The 20654-nt window shown below is 42.6% G+C and overlaps 1 protein-coding gene across 2 annotated transcripts in view; it reads left to right on the top strand.

Moving 5' to 3' along the window:
• PDXDC1 (pyridoxal dependent decarboxylase domain containing 1) overlaps positions 1-20654 on the top strand; it is a 674140-nt gene that overhangs the window by 448423 nt on the left and 205063 nt on the right. For both annotated transcript variants that reach the window (XM_044089172.1, XM_044089173.1), the window contains one exon: positions 8353-8416. In XM_044089172.1, the coding sequence (XP_043945107.1) occupies positions 8353-8416 (64 nt within the window). The remainder of the gene's footprint in view (positions 1-8352; positions 8417-20654) is intronic.

Below are 20654 nucleotides of genomic sequence, written 5' to 3' on the forward strand. Positions count from 1 at the left end.
CCGGCATCAGTTGCTGTCGCCTCTTCCCTGACGTCAGTGCGCCAGGGGTATATAAGATGCAGCCGATGCCATTTTCTTTAGTCTTTCTTGCCGCGCGGTGCCCAAAGCAAAAGCAGTTCACAAGTGCCGGTTGGCCGACTCCTGAAGTTTTGAAATTTGAACTTCAGATCCAAAGTCTTCATTAAAGCTAAGTACCCCATTGGGGAAACTTTTTTCTTGCTCCTGACCGATGTCAGAAAAAGTTACTAACTGTATTTCTTGTGAGAAGCAAATACCTCATAAGGATTTTCATTCTTACTGTATTCCTTGCCTAGGCCCAGACCATAACATTGCTAGTTGTCGGTTTTGTGCTAGATTTAACCAACGCACTATTAAGTGTTGGTACAATTTTGCATTTCATTACTTTGGCAGAAGATTTAATTATATAATGCCGTCGGATCAGCCGACTACCGGAGTTTATAAAACACGAAAAGAAAAAGAAAAGGACAGCCATCCGAGATCCAAAACCAACGACAAGGCTTCTTCTAGGCCTGTCGCCGGTTTTCAGTGAGGCGCTTTCGCAGCCCCTGACGCCCGTTACCTCAGAGTCACAGGCCGCTTCCGACTCCCACGTGGAGCCGACTGGGCCTCTAGAAACTCAAGGTATTGGACACTCGGAAACTATTCTCTCAGATGGGTCCGGAGCCGCTGAGCAGGCATCAGCTTCTGAGGGTGCTTTCAGGCCTACACAGTTATATGTGAAACCTACTTCAGCTACAAAGACAAAGAGTAAAGCAGCTCTAAAGACAAAGAAACAAGTACAGCATTCACCTGGACAGACCTCCATGCCTAAAAAACAGATGCTTAAAATGGCCGAAGACCTTATTACTTTGATCAGGGGTTCCCATCCCCCTCCTGAAAAGAGGCCTAGGCAAGAGTTAGAATATGAATCTTCAGACCAGGTTTCCATTTCCTCTGATTCCTCCTCTGAACAGGATTACTCTATTGCTCCCTATGAGGATTCTGATGCTGAAGAATCTATCCCTTCAGCCTCTCCTCCTGAGGATTATTCTTTTGGGGAAACACTGCATTCTGTGAGGGAGCATTTCCACTGGGAGAGCCAAGATTACTCAGAATCCAAGAAAAGGCTCAGAGATTTCCTTTTATTACCCCAGCACAGGCCCCTTGCTAATCCCACCCGTTTTAGACATTGTAGATGATGTATTTACAGAGTCCAGTTTTTCTCCAGACTCTTTACCACCAGCCCCTGTTAAGCCAGACAGATACTACAGGGTTCCTGATTCACATAAATTTTTCTATAAGAACCCTGCAGCTGACCCAGAAACCATCTCTCAGGGTCCCAAAGGGGTCAAGGCTTCTACTGCAAAAAACCCTATCCCTTCTGATAAGGATTCTAGGGCCCTAGACAGATGGGGCAAAAAGATTTATACCGCTACTACCCTGGCTGTAAGAGCTTTAAATTGCCAATTTCATATGCTTAAGTATGAGCAAATGCTGAATGTGCAGACGATAAAGAAATGCAGGATTTATTTCATGCAGCTGAACAAGTTGGAAAGCATACTTTGCAATGTGGTTTTGATTCTCTTGAGGCCTCCTGCAGGGCCGCTGTTACAGGTTCTGTCATTAGGAGGCATGCTTGGTTAAAAGAACAAAATTTGTCTGATCATGTTAAAGCAAAACTATCAGACGCTCCTTTACAGCATGATACTTTGTTTGGTGCTAAAGCAGAAGAGGTGTTGAAGAAAATTGAGGACAAGGATAAATCTATGCAAACAGTCAAGGATTTCTTGCAGGTACAGCCTCCCAGATTTAGCAGGAACTGGCCTACAAAAAATTGGTCCTTTCCAGTGTCACACCACAAAGGGGCAGATACAGATGCCCGAGAGGCAGATCACAGCCCCAAGGCTCATACAGGCCTAAACAATGGGGTGCTTCTACCTCCAAGAACGGAGAGGAAAAATCACAGCCATACAGGAAACAGACCCGACCAGGAACCAGAAAAACCCAAGAAGGTAAAGAAGAGAACGAATTTGGTCTTGCTCGAAAATACCTGTTGCCATCAACTGGTGTTCTAACCAAGTTAATCCAGTATCATGTGGAATGACCGAAAATAAATTACAAACATCAATGGTAAGAAATGTAATGTTGTTGTTAAATTTAAAAGCCTTTACCCTCTCCAAAAAATTCCATGAATGATTAGTATTCACATTTTATGTTTTTATCATGAATTTATTCTCGGAATTTACCTTAATATTTAATTGATTGTTGGCTAATTTTTCTTGATTAATTAATTTATTACGTGTATGAGCCTTCAGATATAAAGTGTGGCTTTATGCAGGCATCATTATTCTGAAGAAGTCCGTATGCTAGGACAAAACCTTGGTCAATCGTTGTTCTTGTGTTTGTTTTTGCAATAAAATCCATTTTCGGTTTGGACTTCATTCTCTTCTTTACCATAGAGGAAACAGACTCAATGACTTTCTACTTCCAGCACCAAGCACTTATTTTTTGACAGCCCCTTTGGGGGGAAAGCTAGCACTATTTACACAAAATTGGCACATGATCACCCAGGACAGATGGGTTCTAAATATAGTTTCACAAGGCTACAGGTTCCACTTTCACACCCTGCCAAGGCAAAACGGTATGCCAGACTTACCACTCAGTCAATGGGCAGAGGCACAAAAACAAGTTTCATCCCTCATGGACATGAGGGCCATTCAACAAGTACCACAACAAGAGTAGGGCCACGGATTCTATTCAAGACTGTTCTTGGTACCCAGAAAAGACAAAGGCTGGAGACCAATACTGGACCTATCTATTCTAAACACATACCTGGATATTCCAAAATTCAAAATGTTGACTCTACAGCAGCTTCTGCCCATGATGGGCAAGAAGGCTTGGCTTGTGACTTTAGACCTAAAAGAGACATACCTGCATGTCCAAATCAGACAAACATGCAGAAGATACCTCAGATTCAAAGCTGGCTCAATGCACTACCAATTCTCTGCACTGCCCTTTGGCTTATCTACTGCGCCTAGGGTCTTCACAAAGTACCTGGCACCAGTAATTGCATTTTGCAGACAAAGAAGAATACAAATATATCCTTACTTGGATGACTGCCTTATTCAAGCGGAGAACAAGGACATTCTACTACAGCATCTGGCATTTGTAAAAGGATTACTGGCAAGTCTAGGGTACACAGTAAACGAGAAGAAATCAAAACTCGTTCCCTCTCAAGAGATAATATTCCTGGGTGCAAGCTTAAATACAACTGCCCAGATGGCTTATCTCATGCCAGACAAACACAGACAACTGACTACCTATTTCAAAATGTTGGCAACAAAGACCCAGTTATCTGCAAGAAATATTCTGCAGGCCTTGGGTTTCATGGTATCCTGCATTCTGCTAATTCCATATGCAAGACTGCATATGAGGAAACTTCACTGGTATCTAAAAAGTGTTTGGACCCAACATTGCCTGGAAGCAATAATTACCCTCATTCCCTGCCTGCAACAGGAGGTTTGATGGTGGGCAAAAGCCTGTCACCACAACACGGGACTGCCATTCACCTTACCCAAAGCCAGGCAGACATTGACAACAGATACATCAGATTATGCCTGGGGGGCCCATATGGCAGGAAGATGTATTCAGGTCACATGGTCCGCAAGTCAAATGCATCTACATATCAATCAAAAGGAGATGCTAGCTGTTCAGAATGCCCTAACAGCCTTCAAGGATCAACTTCATCCAGCACAACTACTAATAAAGATGGACAATACTACAGTCGTGGTACATAAACAAGCAGGGAGGCACACATTCCTTCCCCCTGTGCAGGCTAGCCATGAATTTGTGGCACACAGCATTGACATACCAAGTACATCTGCAAGCTCAATTCCTGCCAGGAAGGAAAAATACTCTGGCAGACGAACTAAGCAGAAACCTAATGGATCTCCACGAGTGGAAATTGGATACACAAGTCTTCAGCATGATAACAAGGACCTGGGGATGCCCGGACATAGACCTATTTGCCTCCCCCTCACAACTACCAACTACAAAGATTCTGCACAAGGACTTATCACAAGCAAGCATGGAAAGTGGATGCTCTATCTTTCAGCTGGAAAAATCTAACAGTATATGCCTTTCCTCCTCTGCCTCTCCTCTCTAAGGTACTCCTCAAGGTCAGACAAGAGAAACCAAAAATGATACTGATTGCCCCAGACTGGCCCCGCCAGCACTGGTACCCAATCCTGAAGAGCTTGTCTCACTGCCCAGCCTGGGCATTACCTCAAATTCCTCACTTATTGACCCAACAAGACAGCCAGATACTGCACAGCCAACTCAAAGCCTTAAGCCTGGCGGCATGGCAGGTAATATAGCCTCTCAAGACACACCTCTCTCTAAAGCAGTGATGGATGTTATTTTGGAGGCCAGGAGGCCTAGCACCAGAAAATCTTATGCAGACAAATGGAAGAGAGTCTGTGCTTGGAACCAAGCACAAGGTATTGACACGATTGTTCCAAATATTCCTCAGATTTTGCAATACTTAACTGAGATGCTGGAAAAAGGCCTTTCTTTTTCATCAATTAAAATTCATGCTTCTGCCATTTCAGCTCATTACAATACAGAACCACCTATCTTTTCTCATCCGTTACTGAGGCAGTACCTCAGAGGGGCCAGAAACATAAGACTTCCAAGGAGAACACCAATACCTGCATGGGACCTCAACTATGTCTTGGAAAAACTCACACTGCCTCCATTTGAGCCAGCCTCTGCAGCTGACATAAAATTCTTATCCTGGAAAACAGCTCTGCTCCTAGCAATAACCTCCGCTAGAAGAGTCTCAGAGTTACAGTCACGCATGGCTAAGGAACCTTTTATCATTTTCCATCCTGACAGGGTTTCGCTGAGGACAAACCCTACATTTATGCCTAAGGTAGTGTCCAGTGGGGCCCTAAACCAAACAATTAATTTGCCTACCTTCTATCCTAACTCACAGAATAAGGGTGAGAGAATTCTGCATTCTTTGGACATTCACAGACAGCTACGCTTCTACTTGAACAGAACTAAAGCTTTCAGAAAGACTGACCAACTTCTAGTGGCATATGCTGCAGCATCACAAGGAAAGCCTATCTCTAAACAAACTATTTCAAAGTGGATAGGCCATTGCATTTGTTTCTGCTATTTCACAGCATGGCAAATCAGTGCCTAAGGGCATTAAGCCACATTCAACCAGAGCAGCAGCCACTTCAGCAGCCTTCCTCAGAGGAGTACTGACCAAAGACATCTTAGAGGCTGCAACTTGGAGTTCAGTGAGTTCAGTGCATACCTTTACAAAGCACTATCACTTACCTCTCTACTCTAAATCCAGGGCAGGCTTTGCCACTGCAGGGCCTTATAGCCACTCCTAATCCTATTTAGCTCCAGCCTCCCAACCTTAGCTTTGGGATTCAACCCAATTGTAATGACTGCAACAGTGAAACACAATGAACATAGTAGAGTTGTATACCTACCATAAATGTAGATGTTCAAGTGTATTCACTGTTGCAGTCCAGGTTGCCCTCCCACCATCCCCCTTTTTTCTTTGCTGGAACCTAACTGTGCTTTCCTACTCTGTACAACCTATGTGGTGTATTTTCTTGTAGATGAAGGAAAAGTTGTTTTTTGTGCATGCATGCTTATTGGCATAATTTAGCCTACCATTTTAGGGGCACCTGACATCTGGGGCAAGAAAAACTGAAGAAAATGGCGTTGGCTGCATCTTGTATACCCCTGGCGCACTGACGTCAGGGAAGGGGTGACAGTAACTGACGCCGGACCTAGACTTTGGAACTCAGGCCGACTGCGGGTAGCCTGCCAGCAGGATAACCCAATTGTAATGACTGCAACAGTGAATACACTCGAACATCTACATTTATGGTAGGTACACAACTGTACTTTTTACCCATATTGACAACCTTTACAGGCTTTTTTGTAACAGTTTCTCAGTTTTCACAGTGGGAGAGGTCTAATCAATCTGTTGATCAGTGTGCATCCATCTTGGAAGCTCCTGCCCAAATTAATACAATGAATTTTGAGAATGTCCTTCCTAACCCCTTTCCAGAAGATTTGACTCACAGACTTTATTTTGATTGCACTCTATAAGCAATCTTTATAAAAACAGTCACATTCCCTAAAGAATTGCACTTTAGCCATCCTAGGTGTTATTCACGTTCCAGCTTATCAAGTTCTTACTTGGGGCTGAGTCAGATGGCGAACAGTGCCTCTGGCACTTTTCTGTAGCACAGGATCCAGCGTTTTTGCAGATCATCTCTAAATGCGCAGGATCTAGTGGTCACCACAGAAGCAGTTAGTACAGTTTTCAGACACTCTGGATCTCATGGTGTGCATCTCCACTTTTCTAGTAAAGTAAATGCATTAGCGGCTTTACTCAAGGTTTCTTTCATCAGGCCACAACTTTTTTCATTGCTTCTGACACAGTCTGTAACCACTGTAAGAGAGAGTAAGGAGATGTAAGGTTTAAAGAGGTATTTGTTCACATTTAGGGATATAGCTTATCCTGGTGTTGAGCAAGAAGAGAGCTAGGTTTTGGCTAGGAAAGGAAGTCTTTAATTTCTGTGTATCACTAGATTAGATGTATACTCCCATTTGAAGTTAGACTCCAAACATCTTACCAGTGCAAAAAAACTATATTATACAATGATTGTCCATTACTATTCAAAAAGTAGCATGCTAGTCAGCATGCCCGTTGTAAATTCGAGCATATACGAGTGGAAAAAGGTCTGGTCACCCAGACTTTTTTCCATTAATATATGCAGTAAAAAAAAATGTATTTTAATTTAATTTTTTTTAAATAAGCTCACAAAACTGGAGACCAAATTGATCGACGGAGATGGCACATAGAAAAATAAAAAGATAATCAGGTATGTTATATAAAATTAAATAAAAGTACTTGATTATCCTTTTACTTTCTCCATCCCGTCTCTCCTGTATGTTAAAAGCCTCCTGGTTTCTCTTTCTTTTCCTTTTTTTTTTAAGTTAGAAAAAGAGCAACGGATATATTCCTTTGTCCATTGCTTCTTCACACAGCACTGGTGTACTGCAAAAGCGTAGGAACGTTAGTCCCATACGCATGCGCTGTACATCAACAATGTACTGCACATGCGCAGTACATCAACAGTGTTCCAGGATATCAAGTGAAAAGCAGAAGGCCACCACGGCTGCATTATACAAAGAGATTGTCTAAGAAAAGTAATTGTTTTCTTAAATAATGTCATCATGTAATAGCAATAACCAACTTTGTGGTGTGGTATATTGAAGATTTACCCACTGCTGCTTTTGTTTAATCACTTGGGCTTCATCCTCGTGATTAAACCACACCAGGTGTGGGTAAATCTTCAATATACCACACCCATGTCATCAGTTTTTACTATAATAAACATATGCTTAGTAAATCATGCAGTGAGTGGAATTCATTAGTCATGTTCAAACAGGTCTTACAGGTGTCTAGTAAGAAGTGCTCTCCAGAGTTTGGTGGTGCTCATCAAATCCCAGTAGTATTCTAGAGACTTAGCAGGATCTGAAATAACAGGATGAGTTAAGTGACTGCAAATTTCCAACAGGGAATTCTAAATACGTTTACAAAAAGGGTTAGGTGAAAGTTTCTGATTTTGTAAATTGCTTTAACTCCTAAAGCTGTTATTTCAGATTGCAGTGTTCATACGAAGAAGAGTAAGCTCTGCTAGCTGTGATGTTTCAACTTCATTTGTCAGCTTTATTTTAGAGCCAAGTTAAACTGCAGCAACATGTAGAGGGCTCACGTTGCAGAAACTGCACATCCCAGTGAGACATTCTACACCATGTAAAGTACAAACCTTTAGTTTGTTTGTTTGTGTCTTTCGGCTTATCCCGGTCAGGGGTCGCCACATCGGAACTCCGGTCCGCTAATGATTGGTAGAAGATTTTTACGTGCCAAGTTACCAGCCCTGACGCACAACTTTCAATGAAGGTGCGCCCCATCACGCCTATCTCCCCACATAAGACGCTTTAGCTGAGAATCGAACGGACAACGTCTTGCTGTGAGTCGACAACACACAAACCTTTAGTAAGCAGAGAAAAAGCCAATAATAAAAATGATAAATAGGAATTCTGTTGTCATGACTTTAGACAGCGAACACATGGACTTGTTTCTTTTACTTGTTGAGTTTTTAAGTTGTCATAACACCTTTAAGTTAACAATTTGCAGGCTTGATAGGCAACATAACATTGCCTTATAGTTTTCAGTGTGTTTTAATTATTTTAATGTTCATAAAATTAGAAAGTAAACCCTAAGTTCTGTTCTTTTCTGTTTATAAGGTTGAAGATGAATTGAGCTCTCCAGTCGTAGTCTTCAGGTTTACCGAACTTCAAGTAAAACCAGGTGTGTAAGTACACTGATACTTCACTGACACTGCATCTCATATTCCTCAATAATTATTATTTCTTTTTATTTTATTGTCTTGCACAATTTAATAGTAGAGGTAGCATAACATAATAACTGCAGCAGTATTTGCAGCCTGTTGCTTAGGGGATCAGAAGGTACAATTTGGTAATAATGGCTTGGGCAGTAAACAGAAATGGGCCTAATAACTCCTTTGAAGATGTGTTCCTCTTAGTGATATTTTTGTATTGTTTCTCATGTCTTACTAAAGCACAGAGCTTTCCTGAGGTGAGCTTGCTCAGGAAATGTACTCTGCAGTACTTCTCAGGAGTGTTTTTAATGATTCATTACTGCATGTTGTGTGTGTGTGTGTGTGTGTGTGTGTGTGTGTGTGTGTGTGTGTGTGTGTGTGTGTGTGTGTGTGTGTGTGTGTGTGAGTGTGTTATAGAAATGTACCTTATTTTTCCTGATTTGAAGGTTACTTGTTCATTTCCATATTCCAGGAAGTGGACTCACCAAGAGAAGTCATCATACTTTAGGAAAAGCAGAACTTGTCTGTTATGCCAGTTTAAACATTATAATCTCTAGACCACATATAGCTACGTTCAGCTTCCTGTGATCTTTTGCTCTGTTTAGAACTTTAAGAATTGCACACTGCTGTGGAGGTCTCAGCTGAAGTAGCACATTGCAGTTAGATAGTGGAGAGCATTACTGAATGGTGAGATCTTTGTCCCCCTAGTGTTTTGCATCTGTATATTGTCTTTACCACTGTCTAGATTATGTACAATTTATGTTGTCTTCTTAGCAGTGTTTTGCACTAAACATTCATTCTAAATTTCCCCATATTCCATTTTACCAGCATCCCTGTGCTCACCATTTATACTGAATCCAGAACTGTCTGTGCCTAATTTGCAAAGAGGGCTGTTAAAGTATTAACTGCCACCTCTGAGAAATAGTAATTAATCATGTTGTATAAGTGCTGAATTTCTGCATATATGAGCATAACTTCCTTAACCTTTCCGCTTATGACTTGTGGTTTGTATTACAGCCTCTTTTCCATTTTGTATATTTGTGTTTCAGTAAATTTGTTGAATTATATTCCTTTATTTGAACTATGCCCACCTAAATATTGTCCTTTTTTTAGGTGGGACTTCAGACTTGGACAGAAAATTTTGCATAATGTTATACAAAAAAGTATGGTCTCTTTACTGCATTATCATTGAGTTCTTCGTGCACATATACACACACGTTTGTATACTGGAGGAACAAGACATATGTTCATCCTTCCCACTGTTGCAGTAGCCTTTAGGCTACATAGGTTGTGTCTTGCCCAGGACAAGATACAACTGGCCAGCTTCTAAAAGCTCTGGCTTCCTCCCACACTTCCAGTGTGACTGCTGATTGGACTGCCCTGAGGACAGAAAATCAGAATTCGGAAAATCTCTGGTACTTTCTTGCCACTTGTGAAGAAACAGCCCAGAGCCTTCACAAGAGCAGTAGATGGCCGCTGAACTCCCTATAAAAACAGATAGGCTTCACTAAGTTAACTAACAAGTACTTGTTTTCTCTTCTTAGTTCCTTTCCCTAAGGATATATAATTGAAGGTTTTGGGACAGATTTGGTATTAGGATTTTTTTTCTATTCTTCCACTTGGGCATATAGAGTTCTTAATTGTCAGTCCCATATGTGGAAACTCATGCCAATCTCAAAAAATTGTTTTCACTTCTCTAATTAACTAAACATGCCTTAAATGTATATGATTGTGCATATTTGGTGTCTAGAGCCGCTGCTTCTGTTACTGTTTGAGGAGATATGCCTGGTTATGAATTCAGAAGTTTTCTGTTGTAATAAAGTCTGGGTTTTGGAATTCAACTTAAAAGAAAAAGGTTTTATTTGGCCTATCAACGACTCAGGTCCACAAACAATTTGATGAAAGAGGAAATTAGTTTATTGAGTTTCCAGAAGTTTTCAGGCCTTTTCAAATATCCCCATACCCTCCTTCAAGGCCTGAGAAACAGATGGAGATTGCAAGAATGGAACAATAACAAACAGAAACCTTTCCAGAAATATGTAAATAATATGTCCTATGTGGACAGCTTCAACCCCTATCCCTGTACTCGGCCTCCTACAGATTACTGAGGGGCTATCTATGCGTAACCTAGAAGACATTCATCAGTCCAGCCCTGATGGATCTTCTACACATTTACAAAACAAACAGAACTAGAGTTACTCAATCTAAGGCTCTAAACCTTGTTTGTGACATAAACAAAACATGTTGGAGGGACAGGTATGTGACTCAGAGATTACCCATTCTCTGGAACAGACTACCCATTCGTGTGAAACAGAGCTCTTCCCTAAGCCTATCCAAACACAAATTGGACCAATGTATGGGAAATCACAAATTCACCCCTGGCTTGTTCTGTGTGTCTCGTATGGATAAGGGCAGATTGTAGGTGCCATAATGTATAGGTATATACCAAAGCCATTCTAGACCATTTGAGAAGAATGGCATGGAAAAACTGCCCAAACGGCCAATAAACTACAAATTCTGGGCTAGAAACCACTCCTCTTGTAATAGATAGGCTACCTAGAGCTTACCACTTTTACTGATAAGCTAGAAGACTTCCCTCAGTGCCGCTGAGCTGAGGCAGATTATTACCAGTGCCAGAAAGTCTGCTGTTCAATTTTTCCCTTAGATCTTTTCTCTCTTGCACTTCAAATAGCTTAATCGCTTCAAAAGGCTTTGGTAGTAATTATTGTAGTACACCTAGGTGCTATCAGCACTAGTTGTTTTACACAGTAACAGCACCAGTACTTATTAGTTATGACCACCCCTAATGACATGATTAAAGGGCAATTTCCTGTGCTTTCTCCTCCTAACCTGGTGCACTTCGACATTCTGAAGCAGTGTAGCAACTGCCTCATGTACACAGACAACCCTCTCCTCTTACCTCCTAACACTCCGACTTGTGAGAGATGCACTTATACCACCAAATTGGAAGCTATGCACTCTCCAGCCAAGACCAGGCTAGCTGATCAAGAGGAGAAGGTCAACACTTGCACCACACCACATGGAACACATAGCCCTCCAGAACACTCACCAGCACAACTTGCACATAGAAACACAAACCACACACCCACCTTCGCAGAGGCTCTCAATAGAAATGTACCCAAACAGCAGAGACCTCCAAGGTGGAAGCGCAGTTGGCCACCACAACAACACACCACCAACCACAGAACACATAGCTCCTCACCCTAAGCCCTTAAGGCAAAACACCTTGCCCAACATACTAATCATAGGAGACTCATTAGTGAGGCACACAGATGTCCCTCTCACTAGGTTGAACACGAAGGTGACAGTCAATCATCTATAAGGTGCCAGGATCCACCATATAACATATGTACTCAGGTCACTCCACAGTAAGTATAAGTATGACTCAGTCGTTGTCCATATGGGTGCAAATGACCTGAGACGCACCTCCCTGGACTACATGAAAAGAGGCATGATAGACCTCTCTGATTATGTGGCCCAGGCAGGTATGACCCTAGCCCTGTGCAGTATCCTACAAGCAGAAAATGATTGACTTCAACAATTGGCTAAGTTTCTGGTGTCATTCTAAGGGGATCCAGTATCTGTCTGCATGGGATGACATGATTGGCAGACCTCAATGCTTTGCCAGAGATGGCTTGCATCTGTCAGCCTAGGGATTCCAGGTACTGGCTAAGGCTCTTGCCACCCCTATAGTGCCTTTTTTACGCAGTGTTCCAAAGACCAAATTTCCACCGCAACAACTATAAACAAGTACAATCTGAGGGTCATGCTGCTGAATTCTAGAAGTCTAAATCTCAAGATGCACTCATTCGAAGCGCTCCTCAAAATGGAGAAAGTCGACATTTGTGCTGTAACGGGGACCTGGTTTAAAGAGGCAGAAAACACCCCTGCACTTCCAGGCTACAACTCATTCCACACCTTTCGGCCCCGGAACATGGCCAGAAACTCCAAAGGCGGTAGTGTCTCCATATTCATAAAGGATCTACACACCTGCAGACTTGTAGCCAAGCATAATGCATCTGAGATACTTCAGGTACAACTAACATTGAGCAAGACTGTGCTTCAGGTCATAGCCTGCTATAGGACCCCAAACATGTCCTTAGACTCCCACTCCACGTTCCTAAGCACCCTGGAATCTATCAAGGTCCAGCTAGGAGACTTCAACTAGCCCTCCATCAATTGGGAAAACTACTCCTGTACCAATGCACTGGCCCAGCACTTTCTGGAATTTATCAGTTCCAATGCCCTGGACCAGCTCATCGTGACCCCCACTAGAGGAAGTGACATCCTTGACCTGGTTATCACTAACATGGGCGACTGTTGCTCTATACCAACAGTCAATTCCTCCCTGGTTAGATCCGACCACAAACTAATCACCATGGAAATGTACATCTCACCCACACCCTCCGTAAAGGTGACCACTTTGAAAAACTTCTCCAAAGCTGACTTTGGGCTCCTAAAAACAGAGGTGGCTAACTTCACGGCACCCATGCCAGTGGAAAATAGCTGCATAACTGCGGACTCATACACCAATGCACTGTACGAACACACACGTACATAAATGCATGGAACTAGCCATACCCAACAGAACCAAGGCACTCTCCTGCAAAACAAGGAAGCCAATCTGGCGGTCAGCAGCTATCAGTGAACTCTACAACAGAAAGAAGAAACTGTTGCAGAAAAGGGTGAATTCCCAAGACTGGAAAAACTCCCTCATTAGCCTCAACAAAAAGTTGAGATGCGTTATCAAATCCTCTAAAGCCAGCTATGAAGGCAGAATTGTGGCAGACACTAAAAACAACCACAAAGCCTTCTATAATTATATCAGGAACCTCCATGGTAATAACCAGATTTGCTCTGAGTTATTGCACAATGGTACCTCCTACACTGAGCCAACAGATATTGCCAACATACTACCTGACAGATTCAGTGCTAACTTTACTTCTTCCCCCCCAAAGGCCCAATCACATTACCAGAAGAATACCAGCTACCCAGCATTTCCACAGCAAAGGTCAGAGCTGCATTGTCCAAGGCCAAGACTACAGTATCCTGATGATATCCCTGGCTGTGTTCTACATGAACTATAAAATGAACTGGCACCACATCTGTGTGCCCTGTTCAGTCACAGCCTTACCTCAGGCTTTGTCCTTACCAAATGGTGCACTGCTACAGTCATCCCTCTCCATAAAGGGAGAGAGACAACAGACGCTGGGAATTATACCCCCATTAGCTTGACAAGTCTGATATGTAAAGCTATGGAGCGTATCATCATGAACCTGTTTAACAAGGATATAGGTATTCTCCAAACTCTAGACCCCACGCAGTTTGGCTTTGTTAAAGGGAGATCCTGCCTGCTTAACCTGGTTAACTTCTTCGAGTTAGTCACCAAGGCTGTTGATGAGGGTAAGGCAGTGCATACAGCCTACCAAGGTCTTTGATACCATTCCTCACTCAGGAATTATTGATAAACTCACCAAACTAGGCATCAACCGGTATATCACTAAGTGGATTGCAAACTAGCTCACAGACAGAATCCACAGAGCGAAAGTAGTGGATTCCAAATTTGACTGCTGACCAGTCATGAGTGGAGTCCCACAGGGATCAGACCTGGGTCCTCTCTTGTTTGGCATCTACCTCTCAGATGTCCAGGCCAACACAGAGGGACTCTGGCTGACCAAGTTCACAGATGACTGCAAGTTGGGAGCCATTATCAACTCCCAAAGTGATGCAGACATCCTACAGAAAGGCGTCACTGACACCAGTGACTGGTGTTGGAGCCATGGCCTTAAGCTTAATGCCAAAAAATGCATTATCATTCCCTTTGGTAAAAACTCAGTTTCCACTAATTACCATGTTGATAGGAGCCCACTGAACACTGAAGGTGTTATAAGAGATCGGGGCACCCAGGTTGACAGCAACCTCTCCTTCAACCACCACATTGCCACTGTGGTCAGAAAGTCCTTCTATGTGGCACATATAACTAAGGGTTTTGCATCCAGGAAGAAAGAGGTCATCATCTCTCTCTACTTATCCCTCATTAAACCAATCATCGAGTATAACGCCCTATTTGGCATGTACCTCACCAGACACCTCCAACAGCTGGAGAGGCCACAGAAGTACCTCACAAAGAGGATCCTAGGCCTTAAACACGTGTCCTACATGGACAGACCCAAGAAACCTCAGCTATTCTCTGTCTCTTATCATCATCTACTTAGAGGTGATCTCTGTTTGACTTGCAAAGTCATGCCCAACCCAGCCCTGCTAGAAATGCTACACCTAAAGAAATCCCAATCCCTCTGCACTGCATGCTCCAGAGATCTCAACCTCATTACCACAATCAACAGAACATGCTGGAGGGACAGGTTTGTCACTCATAGACTGCCCTTATTCTGGAACAAGTTTCCTATTCATGTCAAGCAGAGTGCCTCGCTGGCCTTCTTCAGGAGAAATCTCGATGAGTGGATGGATAACAAAAAGTTCACCTTGGGATCACTCCAGTGGCTCTGCTGGATAGAAGCACTGGAAGCTAATGTCGGGTGGCAGGATGCCAGGGCACTTTTATGGGCTAGGCTCATGAAGGTTTCAGAGTTTCATTAGCCTAGTACACACCTATGAACCTATGGGGCATGAATGGCTAGCCTTAAAAAGGTTATGCTACCATGCCCCCCCCCCCTCATCTGTCTCAATCTCTTTAAACATGTGCCAGAAACTGGCTCTGTTCACTCACCTTTGGCAACAAAATGTAATGGAACTCATGGGGATTTAGAGGTGGTTCAGGAGAGATACACTTGGCACTGGATACAACAACCTCCTTTCATGGGAGTTCCTCCCCTATCCTTTGAACCAGACAGAATGTTTTCCTCAAGCTCTTCAGCTTTGCTCACCCTCTGAGCCACATAACCAGTGTCATCTATGTGAGGGGCAAGGGCTTTACAGAATGCCTCTGGCATCAAACAGAGAAATTTTGAGACAGGTTTTAAATCTTTCTTTCCCATTTCAGTATGGGTAAATTCCAATGTTAAAGATGTTGACCCTTCACAATCTTTTATTTATTTATTTATTTAACATTTGTTGACCGGGAAAGTCCGACTAGGTTCCACAGATCCTGTTTTCAGCGGAGGCCCGGGGAGAAATGCTCCAGAAGCATGTCTTTAGAATGTGGGAGGAAACCGGAGTACCCAGACGAAACCCATGCGAACGCAGGGAGAACATGCAAACTCCACACAGAAGGCACCCCAGCCGAGAATCGAACCGGAGAACCTCTTGCTGTGAGGCGACAGCATTAACCGCTGCACCACTGCGCCGCCCGACAACAATCTGTTGCCTCTTATTCTCCAGGGGAAGCTTTAGGATAACATGGGACCTAAAAAATCTCTGAATTTGTGGGTTTGGGTCACATGATCAGTTCTTTGCATTACACTTTGGGTTACTGCTGCTTCAGTCATGTTTACAAAGTGTCTTACTCCAGTCATAACTTATAGTAGTCTAAATTGCATTCATTTTTTTCCTTATTTGGGTGACTTGCTTATCTTTGCATAGTCTTCTCCTAGATGTCTAGAGTCCTTTGCAAGAGTTTAAACTCTTCTGACTAGTGTGGGATTCCAGATGAACATTCAGAAATACTCTTTGACCACTTCATACCAGATTGTACCCATAGACGCTTTTACAGCAAATGTTTTTGTTGCAGGAGAAGGTAGAGTTTCATCTAGAAACCCTTCTGAGCTTCTCAGTCCAGTCTCGGACTTCAACCAGACAGTTTCAGTGAATTCTGGGGATCATGGCATCTATGATTTTTATGATTTCTCTTGCAAGGTTCTACATGAGAAAGATTGTCTGTTATCTAAAAATCAAGTGGACCCAGCAACTGCATCATTTAGATTTTCAGATACCTGTCTTGAGCTTTGTATTAATGGAACTGCACTGATGAAAATTACAAATACATTTACATTTACATTTCCCCCTGTCCAAGTCAATGTGTAACTACAGACACCTCAGAATTTCCTTGGGAGGCAGTTCCTGCGAGGGTAAAGGTGCAGGGTCTGTTGGATTCTACAGACAGACACAGGCATTGAATTTTGAAAGCGAGGTGGGCTGTCATACATGTCTTTTAAGCCCTTCATCATCTGTGCTCCCCCTGGACCTCTCCTGATGTTTACAGGCTAGCTATGATGAGTTAGCTCTTTAACATGTTTTAACCCTCCAAGCGTATTACATTCTATTAGAAGAAAACATAGTGGTAGAGATACTGAGCAGGAACAGGACAGACCCTCACAAATGCAGTTTGAATGAGGGGGTCTTCCAGGTATTGATCCATTTCTGGGAGCATCTGAAACAGACATGCTGGCCTCCTTTCAAAACAGATGACTTAATAGTTTTTTCTTCATTCCCTTGCAGGGGAATGTTTCTTTATGCATTCCTATTCTTTCTAATGAAGATTCAGAAGAACTCTCCAAAAATATTTGTGGTGACCCCCTTTTGGCCCAGACATTATTAGATCTCCCTTTTCTGGAATTGGCCAAGGTAATTGCCACAAACTTCCTCACTATCTGGATCTCTTCACACAGGATGAGAGAGTTTGATGCACCCCAATCTGAAACATTTTAAATTATCTGCCTGGATTCCGTTACTTTTTAGGTACCAGTTTTTGGAGGATGTGCATCAGGTACTACAGGAGACAAGATTTTCTAGTAGCAGGATTTCATCTTGGCACTTGGAAGATAAGCCTGGTTGGTGCCTACCTAATAACGAGGACCCTATCTGTGATTAGACCATTTGTCCTCAGATGCTTGTGTGAGTTACTAGAATCTTGCCTTTCTTCTACTTTGGCAAGGTACTTCTTGCAGCCACTTCAGAATGTCTGCCCATAGATCCTTCTCTATCTTCAATGTTTTCTTAATAAAACAGTTTCTGATAGAAATATTTCACCTGAGATCACCTTGCAAACAGGTAGTTCCTTCCTGAGGCCTTAACTTTCTGCTGAAGAAGTTAATCACATCTCCATCTGAACCTGGGAAATTGTTCTCTTTGCTTTGAGATTTGCAAGAGGAGTGTCTGAGTTGCAAAGTCTCTTGGTTGATAAGCCCCATTTGGTCTGCTTTTGGGATCTGTATTAGTAAGAAGAAATCCATCATTCATGCTTAAGGTTGTTTCAGAGTTTTTTTTTTTTTTGAGTTAGGCCATCAGTCTCTGTGTTCTGTCCTAACCCTCCGAACCGTAGAGAGAGGATTCCACATACTCCTTACATGCGCAGGCAGCTTTCAAGGTCCAGGGAGATCTTTGCTCTGACCATTCTCCAGGGGTACTTGATCCATATCCTTCCTCCTCACAGGCTGGATGGGATTTGGTTTATCAACCCACATAGAGTAAAGGCTGCTAAAGCAGCGGGAATGATGAACATAGTACAGTTGTTTAAGGTGCACTTATCCATACTAAAGCAGCGGGAATGATGAACATGGTACAGTTGTTTAAGGTGCACTTATCCATACTAAAGCAGCAGGAATGATGAACGTGGTACAGTTGTTTAAGTTGCACTTATCCATACTAAAGCAGCGAGAATGATGAACACGGTACAGTTGTTTAAGGTGCACTTATCCATACTAAAGCAGCAGGAATTATGAACATGGTACAGTTGTTTAAGGTGCACTTATCCATACTAAAGCAGCGGGAATGATGAACATAGTACAGTTGTTTAAGTTGCACAACAGTAGATTTTAGAATTCCTCACTGCTGCAATAGTAGCGCACCCTCCACCCCCCTAGTCTTGTATATATTTATAGTTTGGGTGTAAAATAGAGTTCTTTGTGTTCTGTGCTTTATGTTTCTTTGTTAGTCTGTTTTCTTTCTTCTTTTTCAGGATTGTTAGGCGTTCTCTGTCTGTCTCTCTCTCTCTCTCTCTCTGTCTCTGTCTCTCTGTATGTGCAAGAAAGTCCAGAAGAAATATTTACTCTGACTAATGGTTTCCTTCCTTTGGACTAGTGAGTCAGCAGTCAGAGTTAGGCTATAGTAGGAAGCCAGAGTTATTCCCTGGGCAGGGAAACAACCCTTGTAGCCTAAAAGCTACTGCAGCAATTCAGACATGTATGGTTATGGCCAAGTGCAATTTGTTCAACTGCACTTTCCTCCTGCATTGTACTTCAGAACTTATCCATTTCAAACACTATATTTTTTAATATGAAAATGCTTCGATAAGTTTTATTGTACATGAGCAGACTTGCCATTATGTAGTGAAGTTAAACTTCTGTTGTATGTAATAAGGTTTTCGTTCTTCCATCAGTAGTTACATACAGGGTGCTGGCATTGTTTTGGTCACCCATCTCTTGTTCTTGGGCCTTATATTACATGAGTTGCAGTCATAGTCAAATACTGACATGACTGGGATGTCTGAAGTCATTTTCTTTAGCACGCTTTTTAGTTTGTAGAGACTGATTGCATTTGTCATTGCTTTCTGAGCAGTATACTATATCAGATGTGATATTCCTGTACCTAAAAAACGCTTTCAAAACAGCCATGATCATATTTTTCAGAATTTCTTACTGTGAGTTTTTACAAGAAGTCACTTCTATGTTTAAAAATTACATACCTAATAGAACCTTCAGAATATCAGGTCACAACTGTTTCTGTCCTACTGTTCACTTTACAGCTGGAGTGCCTCAAGGCTCAGTACTAGTATCACCACTGTTCTCTCTCCACATAAGCAGTGAATCACAGTGTACTAATTAGACTTCTGCATAAGTCTGTGGTTCATTATGTACCATTTTTACTTCATAGGTTCATAGGTAGGTACTAGGCTATCGGCCCTGGGGCCTTTACAAGCCCAGCCAAAAAGGTACCCTGGCTTTTGTCACCCAAGAAAATTATTTTCCTGTGCCACTGTCGAGCAGAGCCACAGAAGTGATCCCCAGGGTGAATTTCCTATTTCCCATCCAATCATCAAGATTTTTCTTGAAGAGTGCTAATGAGGAGCTTTGTTTGATATAGATAGGTAGTTTATTCCAGAGTATGGGAAGTCTCTGGGACAGGAATCTATCCCTCCGACATTTTGTGTTTATTGTGGTGACAAGGTATTGGTCCCTAGAGCATGTAGCTTGGAGGGATTGGGATTTCTTTAAGTGGAGCATGTCCAACAGCTCTGGGTTTGATATAGCTTTGTATGTTAGGCAGAGATCACCTCTGAGTAGGCGATATGCGACGGAGTAAAGCTGGAGTTTTTTGAGACAGTCTGCGTAGGACATCTGTTTGCAGGCGGTAATTCTCTTGTGAGGCATTTCTGTGGCCTTTCCAGTTGTTGTAGATGTCTTGTGAGGTACATACCAAAAGGGGCATTGTACTCTACAATGGGTCTAATGAGAGATGAGTAGAGGGCAACAATGACCTCTTTTTTTCTGGATGAGAAACCTTTTGTGATGAGGTATGACATGTAGAAGGATTTCTTGACTACTGTGGCAATGTGATTATCAAAGGGCTACTGTCCATCTGTGTCCCAAGGTCTCTTATCGCACTTTCGGTGTTAAGTATACTACCCTCCTATGTTGTAGTTCATGGGTACAGAGTATTTACCAAAGGGGATGACAATGCACTTTTTGGCATTGAGCTTGAGACCATGGCTTTGACACCAGGCATCTGTCTCAGTGAGGCCGTTTTGTAGGATGTCCACATTGTTAGGAGTTTCGATTATGGCTCCTAGTTTGCAGTCATCTGCGAACTTCATTAGCCAAAGACCTTCTATGTTAGCCTGTACTTCAGAGAAGTAGATACCAAACAGGAGAGGACCCAGGACTGAACCTTGTGGTACTCCACTTGTCACTGGTCTGAAGTCGGATTTGGAGTCTGCTACTTTCACAGTGTGTGTTCTGTCAGTGAGCCAGTTATTTATACCTAGTTTAGTGAGTTTATCTATAATTCCTGAATGGGAAGTGGTGTTGAAAGCCTTGGCAAGATCTAGATAGGCTGTGTGAACCACCTTACCCTTGTCTACGGCTTTGGTGACTGCTTCAAAGAAGTCTATCAGTTTTAGGAGACATGATCTGCCTTTTACAAACCTGAACTGGGTGGGGTCCAGAGTTTGGAGATTACCAATGTCTTTGTTTATAAGTTCCATGATGATACGTTCCATGGCCTTGCAGACCAGGCTCATCAGGCTAATGGGAAGGTCGTTCCCGAGGTCTGTGGTGGCTTCCCCCTTGTGGA

Source organism: Protopterus annectens, chromosome 12.part0 (genome assembly GCF_019279795.1).
Source record: "Protopterus annectens isolate FY-2018-M chromosome 12.part0, PAN1.0, whole genome shotgun sequence".
Classification (NCBI taxonomy): domain Eukaryota; kingdom Metazoa; phylum Chordata; order Ceratodontiformes; family Protopteridae; genus Protopterus; species Protopterus annectens.